This window comes from Babylonia areolata, chromosome 10 (genome assembly GCF_041734735.1).
Source record: "Babylonia areolata isolate BAREFJ2019XMU chromosome 10, ASM4173473v1, whole genome shotgun sequence".
Classification (NCBI taxonomy): domain Eukaryota; kingdom Metazoa; phylum Mollusca; class Gastropoda; order Neogastropoda; family Buccinidae; genus Babylonia; species Babylonia areolata.
Genome location: NC_134885.1, coordinates 10,328,759 through 10,339,680, shown reverse-complemented (window position 1 = coordinate 10,339,680; position 10,922 = coordinate 10,328,759). Strand labels below are relative to the sequence as shown.

Sequence of the window (10,922 nt, the reverse complement as noted above, 5' to 3'; positions counted from 1 at the left end):
AGGGCTATCCAGCTTATCTTGTCTGGCTCTGGAGGGTTTGAGGTCAGAGTTCACTTTCGTCTTGCTTATCTAGCTAGCTGCCAACCAAGGCTAAAGAGCCAGGAAAGGGTCATACTTGGGACTTTTACCAGCGCGTGCACGCGCGCGCCCATACACATCCACATACGCACACACGCGCGCATGCCCGCACAGACACAGACACACACAGACACACACAGACACACACACACACACACACACACACACACACACACACAGGGTTCAAGAACAACACAGTCTGTCTATCTAATCATCTGAGAGATGTGAAAATGAAGCTGCCTCCGGGATTCGAATAAGTGACTATAATGATCCTCAGATAAAGGATAGAACGAGTTGAGCCATGTGTAGGTCTATACAGATAAACATACGTCCTCTCTCTCTCTCTCTCTCTCTCTCTCTCTCTCTCTCTCTCTCTCTCTATATATATATATATATATATATATATATATATATGTGTGTGTGTGTGTGTGTGTGTGTGTGTGTGTGTGTGTGTGTGTGTGTGTGTGTATTTGTATTTCTTTTTATCACAACAGATTTCTCTGTGTGAAATTCGGGCTGCTCTTCCCAGGGAGAGCGCGTCGCCAGCACTACAGCGCCACCCTTTTTTTGTATAATTTTTCCTGCGTGCAGCTTTATTTGTTTTTCCTATCGAAGTGGATTTTTCTACAGAATTTTGCCAGGTTCAACCCTTTTGTTGCCGTGGGTTCTTTTACGTGCGCTAAGTGCATGCTTCACACGGGACCTCGGTTTATTGTCTCATCCGAATGACTTGGGTCCAGACCACCACTCAAGGTCTAGTTGAGGGGGAGAAAATATCGGCGGCTGAGCCGTGATTCAAACCAGTGCGCTCAGATTCTCTCGCTTCCTGTGCGGACGCGTTACCTCCAGGCCATTTTTATATATTCGTATTTGATGTTGACACTGGGAGCAAGGTGCCAGAATGGTTAATACACTTATAGTACCAACTCAGTGTCAGTGAGGGTCTGGGTTCGTATCCTGCTCTCGCCCTTTTTCCGAAGTTTGACTGGAAAATCAAACTGATCGTCAGTGAGACGATAAACCGAGGTCCCGTGTGCACTACACATTTTAGCGCACTGGAAAAGAACCTATGGCGACAAAAAATGTCGTCCTCCGGCAAAATCATGAACAGGAAGTCCACTCTGATAGGTGCCTCTGTGGTCCACTCTGTGGCTGCCTTCACCTCTACACTCCATCTCGCTCACTACGATCAGCTTCGGATCCACTCTATTTACGCATACCCAGATTCAAACTCTCGACTGTTGGCCGCCGTTATTTCTCTGTCTGTGGACCTTGCAATTGGAATGAACTTCCTCATTCGCTTTATCAAGTCTCCACACTCAGCTCTTTCAAGTCTGGCCTTAAAACCCACCTCTTCCCAAAATAGCCTCCCTTCTCTGCCTCTTCCTTGTCTTTCAGTTTCTCCAGTTTTAGAGTTATGCGTGCTTGAGAATGACTGGTGCGAAAGCGCTTTGATTTGTCTATGCACAAGATTCAGCGCTATATAGATACCATTATTATTATTATTATTATTCTTATTATTATTATTATTATTATTATTAAACACATAAAGTTGATAACCATGAACTCAGGGCCTGACAAGATGCGTTGGGATAAGCTGCTGTCAGGCATCTACCTAGCAGAATTGGTGTAGCGTATTATGTACGCATTGACGCCTCCTTGAGAAACTGAAACTGACAATTAATTGTCGACTCCCACCTCAGTTTCAAGACCAGTGGGGCTGAATCGAAATCCTTATGTGACACTGCACTGGCTCAACCACAAATAATAATACGGACAGCTGGAGCGACTGTGAATAGAACTCGCTATTTTCTTTTTTCCAGTGCAAGATCTCTCTAGCTCTCTGTCTCTGTCTCTCTGTCTCCGTCTTTCTTTCTCTCTCTGTCTCCGTCTGTCTGTCTGTCCGTCTCTCTTTCTCAGATAGCCTTGAGGGAGAAATATCATTCAATGACGGCAATCAATCTTTCGAAAAAGGGCGAAGAACGATATAAAAAGCCTAGGCACTGATGGATTCTCAGTAGAATAGAAAACATAGTGTGGGAAAGGGATGCGGAACTTTGCTGTGGTGCCATTGGATGAAAGATGAGGGAGTGATGGCCTAGAGGTAACGCGTCCGCCTAGGAAGCGAGAGAATCTGAGTGCGCTTGTTCGAATCACGGTTCAGCCGCCGATATTTTCTTCCCCTCCACTAGACCTTGAGTGGTGGTCTGGACGCTAGTCATTCGGATGAGACGATAAACCGAGGTCCCGTGTGCAGCATGCACTTAGCGCACGTAAAAGAACCCACGGCAACAAAAGGGTTGTTCTGGCAAAATTCTGTAGAAAAATCCACATCGATGGGAAAAACAAATAAAACTGCATGCAGGAAAAAATACCCCCAAAAAAAAGAAAAAAAAAAGGGGTGGCGCTGTACTGTAGCGACGCGCTCTCCCTGGGGAGAGCAGCCCGAATTTCACACAGAGAAATCTGTTGTGATAAAAAGAAATACAAATACAAAATACAAATACAAGAAGGATGGATTGTCTTCGATTCACAGGGAAAGAAAAAACATGGATAGTAAAGGATGACATATCAACAAGGCGAGGGAAGTGGTGGTGGTGGTGGTGGAGGGGTAAGGTGGGTCGGGGGGGGGGAGGATGGGGAGTGTGTGTGTGTGAGAGAGAGAGAGAGAGAGAGAGAGAGAGAGAGAGAGAGAGAGAGAGAGAGAGAGAGAGAGAGAGAGAGAGAGAACGACGTAAATGCTGAATTGTACGAAAAAAAAAAAAAAAAAACAGAATCGAAAAGAAAACAACACCACCACCACCACCACCACCAACAACAACAACTTCTACCTGGTTCCTGATTTTCATTCATTCGTTTTTTGTTTTTTTTAAATTTTTATGTAGATGTTTCACACCCGATGTATATCAATCACACTTCAGGCAGTGAGAAAAGGGCGATAACACAAGAAAAAAAAAAAAAAAGGAAAGATAAAGCAGGTCCCCTACACACAAAGTGAGGCTGACAAAGAATGGTCTTCCCCTTCAAGGGGACTTTTGCGGCAGCGAAGTGGCCAGGCGTTACAAAGGAGGCTTACCGCATTGTTTTAGCAGTAGTGGCCGCTGTCGCGTCAGCCTAGCTCGCTCGGTTGTCTCCCTTTGTCCTCTTCGCTTGCACCACCTTGTTTACTTTCTTTTTTTCTTTCTTTTTTTTTCTTTTTTTTTTTTCCAAAGCTCTGCCAGAGGTGTGTTCAGCCGACATCAAAGAGACGGTTTCTCTTTGATGTAGGGAGGGGTGGGGGCATGGGGGTGGGGGGGGGGGGGGGTGGGGGTGGGGAAGGGGTGCGCGGGTTTTTTGCCTGAGTGAGTGAGTGAGTAAAAATCTGTGATCTTCTGTGTGTGTGTGCAGAAACGATGTTGTCTGTTAAGTCAGAGCGACACGTTAGGTCCACAGGGAGCGCCTTGTCACCGCCCCCCCCCCTCTCCCCAACGTCCCCCCCCTCCCACACACACACACACACGCCCTCCCCCCCCCCCCCTCTTCACGTCCCCCTCCTCACCATGGGGAAAAAAAAACAAAAAACAAAAAAACAACAACACGAAAGCGGGAGGTAAGAGGCCTAAGTAGCAATGAGCATACGAGGTGTCACAAGTGCACTGCAGTGGCCTTGTTGCAAAAAAACAACAAAAACAACTACCATTACAGTTGATTTTTGTTTCGTTTTTTTTTTTTTTTTTTTCCGAAAGTGTTGGTGCAATGCACACACCTCCCTATCCTTCCCTTTCCTAGTCTTCTCCTATCCTAACGTTAACACAGTCAGTGAGCAAAAGAGACTGACAGGAGGGGTGAAATGAAGTAGATTATATAATCATGGCCGCTGGACTGAGTGTATAAAGAGAAAGAGAGAAGAGAAGAGGAGAGAGAGAGAGAGAGAGAGAGAGAGAGAGAGAGAGAGAGGGAGGGAGCTGAGAACTCTTTTTTCTTTTTTCATCTAACGATTAAGTTTTTAGGCATGGCCTATTCGAGCTGATAACTCAAAACTTTTTTTTTTCCCCTTTTTTCATCTAACGATTAAGTTTTTAGGCATGGCCTATTCTTAAAGAGAGAGAGAGAGAGAGAGAGAGAGAGAGAGAGAGAGAGAGAGAGAGAATCAACGAAAGAACGGACAGCGTAACAGTGTGACTGTGTACAGTGTAACAGTGTACCTTCCGTAGACAAGCCACACGTGTTCCACGTGCCGATCCAAGCTGATCTTTTGTGACGACTGTGAAAAAAACAAAAACAAGCAAACAACAACAACAAAACAAAACAAACAAACAAACAAACACGCACAAAAAACAACAACAAAAAAAACAAAAAAACAAAAAACAACAACAGCAGACAATTTTCCTTCACGTAGAGTTCCACAGTATCAGTAGCTCAAGGAGGCGTCACTGCGTTCGGTCAAATCCATATACGCTACACCACATCTGCCAAGCAGATGCCTGACCAGCAGTGTAACCCAACGCGCTTAGTCAGACCTTGAAGGGAAAAAAAAGAAAAAGAAAAGAAATAAAGAAAGAAAAAGAATAATAAATAAATAAATAATAAATAATAAATAAATAAATAAACAATAATAATAATTATAAGGCGCAGAATCTTGATGAAGTCAACTCAAAGCAAGCGCGCGCGCGCACACACACACACACACACACACACACACACACACACACACACACACACACACACACACACACACACACACACAAAACAAAAACAAAGAAAACAACAACCAACAACAACAACAAGGATGATGATAAATAAGCAAATAAATGTAGAACATTCACACACACACACACACACACACACACACACACACACACACACACACACACACACACTCACATACATAACAGATAAGATAAGAATAACTTTATTATCTCCAACTGGAGAAATTTGGTCAGGTGCATTATCACAACATAGACAGGTAAACAACATGGGGACCATAACTGTAAAAGCCAACAACAGCCCCAACAAATATTACGAAGATACAAATGTAAAAAATATCACATACATCGTTTCATACATACATCCACACACTGCAGGTAATAACTAGTATTCTTAATGTAAAAACAGAAAGAATTAAGAAACATTATTTGAATATAATTATAAACATAGCCTACTATACTGCACATTGATTATAATAGACAGATAAGATAAGAATAAAGATGAATTGCGGAAAACCACAACCAGATAATCAGCACACACCCGCACCGCACCCCCACCCACCCCCACCCCACACACGCGGATAACTTGATTAAACAAGAGTAATAAACATATGTTCTCAAATAAAAGCATTTCACATATTCGCTTTTAAAAACATTGCAATTAATTATTACATCGTAATTATTAAACAGAAATATATTTAGAACAAGCATGCAGTTTCGCAGATATGAAAGCACAATCAAATACACAAATCAAATAAACGTGCATGAGCCCCAACACACACACACACACACACACACACACACACACACACACACACACACACACATTACCCTGCAACAACCCTCCCCCCACTCCCTCCTGCCACAGCACTGGTCACTTCCCTGTCCAACAGAGTGCCACATCAAAGGACTTACACCCACCACCTAACCCCCCCCCCCAGCCCCCCCAACCCCCTTTCCCAATAAAGTGCCACTTGACAGGACATGTCCCGTTAGCAAGTAATGTCACAACACACGACACTTCCCATTCCCATTTAGCGCCACACAATAAAGGCACAAAAGCGATAAAGAGCTACGATTTTTTTTTTTTTTTTTTTTTTTTTTTTTTGCCAGAAAGTTCAAGCACAACGTAAGACATTACAACAATGTTTCGTATACTCCATGTACGGTTGCCTCACACAATGTGTGTGGTTCGTCCGTCGGGATCGACGAGGACCATCTAGTCATCCTGGGGGTGGGTGGGTTGGGCTCTGTGGGTGCGCAGATGTCTGGTCAGGCCAATCCGCGCCCGGAAGGTTCTGACGCAGTGTGGACAGGGGATGATGGCGGCTGTCGGGGACTTGCTGGCACTGCTTTTCCTGGCCTGTCTGCGTTGCTCTGCTGCAGCGATTCTATTGGCCTCACAGGATTTGGCGCCTTTGTGGACAGCTGAACGCCACTTTGGTCTGTCCATTGCATTCAGCTCCCATGTGTTGTGGCTGATGCTGAAGGCCTTCAGAGAAGCTTTCAGAGTGTCTTTGAAGCGCTTCTTTTGGCCTCCATGGGAGTGCTTGCCATGCCTCACACAATACAATACAATACAAATACAATGTTTAGTGTACAGCACAATTAGCTTACGTAATACAATACAATACAGTGCTCACACAATACAGCACAATACAACACAATGCAATACAATGCAATACAATGCTCAAGCAAGAATGTACATTACAATACAACACAACACAAGACAGGATAAGACGAGACAAGACAAGACAAGACAACGCAAATCAATGCAATACAATGCAATCATCACGCAATGCAATGCAATGCAATACAATACAATGCCACGCAAACCAACGCAACACAATACAACACAACGCAACGCAACGCAACACAACACAATACCATACGATACGATGCGATACGATACAATACGATGCGGTACGATAAAATATAATACAACACAACACAACACAAAACAATACAATACAATACAACACAACACAACACAACACAACACAACACAACACAACGCAACGCAACTCAACGCAACGCAACGCAACACAACACAATACAATACAATACGATAAAATGCAATACGATACAATACAGTGCAACGCAACGCAACACAACACAACACAACACAACACAACACAACACAACGCAACGCAACGCAACGCAACACAACGCAACACAACACAACACAACACAACACAACACAAAACAATACAATACAATACAGTGCAACGCAACGCAACACAACACAACACAACGCAACACAACACAACGCAACGCAACGCAACGCAACACAACACAACACAACACAATACAATACAATGTTAAATACACAATCTGGTTGTTGCTCATAGTCCATCCGACCACACAGGGCCATAATATTATCAGGACTGTCAAACCATACAAATGTTCATCCGCGTCAAACACAAAACTGTCACATTTACAACAAGAACAAAAGACACCAAGACAAACCCGCAAAACACAGTTCATGACACAGTATCCCAACCATTTATCTCTCAATGACAAATAAGACTAGGCCATGCTGAGAATGCCATCCATTCCGCTTAATTTATCATCCCCAGATTACACAAAATCTTAAAAAAAGGAAACAAAACAACACTTCAAAGCCAAACAAACAAACAAACAACAACAACAACAACAAAAAACAAAACAAACAAACAAACAAACAAACAAAAAAAAAAACCGCATAAAAAGGCCATATACGCAATTAACACTGCAGAATGTGCATCCCAGTGTCAACATCTCACTACCTAATCGCAAGAACAGAACAGCACAGATAGTACATCACAGACTGCGGTAAAGAGAATAATAATAATTATAAAAAAAAAAGAAAAAAGTGTCAAGGCTTGCTTGAAAAAAAAAAGAAAAAAAAGAAAAAAAAAAGAGGAATGAACTGGTAAAGGAGAAAAAGGAGAGAACAATGAAGAAAGAAAACAGGCAGAGATAGAGAGTGACAGAAAAGAGGAAATTGCCAGCACATAATTTCCAGGAGGCGGGGATGTTATTTATACTGAAAGACCCCCGGCATGTGGAGTGATGGCCTAGAGGTAGCGCGTCCGCCTAGAAATCGAGAGAATCTGAGCGCGCTGGTTCGAATCACGGCTCAGCCGCCGATATTTTCTCCCCCTCCACTAGACTTTGAGTGGTGGTCTGGACGCTAGTCATTCAGATGAGACGATAAACCGAGGTCCCGTGTGCAGCATGCACTAAGCGCATGTAAAAGAACCCACGGCAACAAAAGGGTTGTTCCTGGCACCGAAACCACTCTCCTCCACATCCTGAATAACCTACTGCTAGCGTCCGACTCAGGACACATCTCCCTTCTCATTCTTCTCGACTTGTCAGCCGCCTTTGACATGATAGACCATTCAGTCCTTCTTTCCCGTCTTCATTTTACATTTAGTATCAACGGCACTGTTCTAAACTGGTTCAAATCTTATCTTACTGATCGATTCCAGTCTGTCATTGTTGATAATTTCCAGTCTGAACCCGTTAAAATTGAACATGGAGTCCCACAGGGATATGTTTTAGGCCCAGTGCTCTTCACACTGTACACTGCTCCTCTCGCTGAAATTATCAACCGCCATAATGTCAGTCATCATTCTTATGCTGATGACACTCAACTCCAGAAGAGTGATACACCTGAAAAACTGTTGTCGCTCTTGCAAGAAACATCTAACTGCTTCCTGGATATTCAAAATTGGATGACTCTAAATAAGTTACAATTGAACGCGGACAAAACTGAAGCAATGATCATAGGAACTAAACAAAAACTCTCTTCCATTACAACTAATACAATCAAACTTGGCAGTACATCCATCCCTCTGTCCAGTTCAGTCAGGAACCTCGGCGTTGTCCTTGACAACACACTGTCCATGCAAACATTTATCAATCAGACATGTAAATCCTGCTACTGTCAACTGCGGCGCATCAGTTCCATCCGGAAATATCTGTCCATTGACGCAACATCTAGACTTGTCGTTTCTCTCATTCTCTCTCGCCTTGACTACTGTAACTCTCTATTGTCTGGTTTGCCTGCTTCATCCATTCAGTCCCTTCAGCGCATACAAAATTCTGCTGCCCGACTCGTCCTCAGAAAGAAAAGATCTGAGCACACCACTCCTCTTTTGCAACATCTCCACTGGCTCCCTGTCTCACACCGAATAAAGTACAAGATCAACACTCTATGCTACAAATGTATTCACAAATCTGCCCCTTCCTATCTCTGTGGCTGCCTTCACCTCTACACTCCATCTTGCTCACTACGATCAGCTTCGGATCCACTCCACTTACGCATACCCAGATTCAAACTCTTGACTGTTGGCCGCCGTTCTTTCTCTGTCTCTGGACCTTGCAATTGGAATGAACTTCCTCTTTCGCTTCGTCAAGTCTCCACTCTCAGCTCTTTCAAGTCTGGCCTTAAAACCCACCTCTTCCCAAAATAGCCTCCCTTCCCTGCCTCTTCCTTTAGTTTCTCCCGTTTTAGAGTTATGCGTGCGTGAGAATGACTGGTGCGAAAGCGCTTAGATTTGTCTATGCACAAGATTCAGCGCTATATAAGTACCATTATTATCATTATTATCAGTGACAGTATTAGTAGTTCAATGAGGCGTCACTGTGTTCGGTCAAATCCATATACGCTACACCACATCTGCCAAACAGATGCCTGACCAGCAACGTAACCCAACGCGCTTAGTCAGGCCTCGAGAGAAAAAAAAGAAATGAAATAAAATAAAATAAATTAACAAAAAATAAGATAAGATAAATAAATAAAAAAAAGAGATAGATACATAAAAATACTACTACTACTAACAATATTTATAAGGCGCAAAATATTGATGGAGTCAACTCTAAACACAAACACACACACACACACACACACCCCCCCTTCACATTGGATAACCTTTCCGTATGATTCTTTGTGTTTCAGACAACAGTCAGGCAGACGACAAGAACCTGAAAGACCGCATGTCCAGGCTCGTGGAAGAGGAGCGGCAGTCTCGAGTCTGACCCTCGCCACACCCTAGATGACGTTCAAGCCGAGTGACGTCAGCTGCAGCGCGCGAGCGAGGTGCGGGGACGGAGAGAAGGGTGGGGTGGGTGGGACAAACACGTCAGATGATGTGAGTCACCAGAACACACACACAGGAAACACGTCATCGTGCCGATCCAAATGATTGCTCTGTCGTGTTGCGATGCCAGTTGATTAAATGAATGGCTGGTGTGTCACTTTTAGGGTTGGTTGTTTTTTCAGCGGCCCCACAAGTTACGTCACCCTTCTTGAGTCTCGTCTATTCTGTCTATAATACCGTTCAGGCAACTTCCAGCTTAAACCCAGGTTTCATTGCACAAAATTCCTGACTGGATCCGCAGCATTAGGCAAAACAAAAACCAGAAAAAAAAAGAACTGAGATTGTTACAAGAAACTGAGAAGGACATTTGCGTGTGTGTGTTACTCTTGAAACAGACTCCAGAACAAATAAAATGGAGGAGATTGTTTGGTTGTGATTTGTTTGTGTGTGTGTGTGTGTGTGTGTGTGTGTGTGTGTGTGTGTGTGTGTGTGTGTGTGTGTGTGTGTGTGTGTGTGTGTGTGTGTGTGTGTGTGTGTGTGTGTGCGTGCGTGTGTGTGTATGTGTGTGTGCGCGAGCGCGCGCGCGAGTGTGTGCGTGTGTGTGTGTGTGTGTGTGTGTGTGTGTGTGTGTGTGTGTGCGTACGTGCGCGTGACAGACGGAATCAAATCAAAATCCTTGTGACCCAGTTAAACGCCTAGACCGCATCACAAAGGCACAGAAAAGTTATAAAGAAACTCAGATTCATACCAAAATGATTATAGGTATAAAATATAACATGTGGGGTATAATCCCAATGCCAAAATGAAGTAATTGTCAGAACACGATGAAAGACCTAAGGGAATCATAAGTAAGAGGACTGACTACACGTCAGGATACATATACAACTCATCAACATCACACTGAAGCCAGGCGGAGTGACAGCCAAGAGATGGTGGTGTGTCCATCGAGATCGATGATGACCATCGTTGTCATCCAGATGGGGGATGGGGGATGGGGGGAGGGTGGTGGTGGGGTGGGGGGAAGGATGCTCATGAATCTATCTGTGAGTGCGCAGATGGCTGAATAGTC

General features: G+C 43.9%; 1 protein-coding gene across 4 annotated transcripts in view; it reads left to right on the top strand.

The window, feature by feature from the left end:
* The window catches only part of LOC143286766 (uncharacterized), a 335,447-nt gene extending 325,168 nt beyond the window's left edge, over positions 1 to 10,279 (top strand). For all 4 annotated transcript variants that reach the window (XM_076594531.1, XM_076594529.1, XM_076594528.1 and 1 more), the window contains exon 3: positions 9,712 to 10,279. In XM_076594531.1, the coding sequence (XP_076450646.1) occupies positions 9,712 to 9,791 (80 nt within the window). In that variant the 3' untranslated portion in view covers positions 9,792 to 10,279. The remainder of the gene's footprint in view (positions 1 to 9,711) is intronic.
* Positions 10,280 to 10,922: the final 643 nt, after the last annotated feature.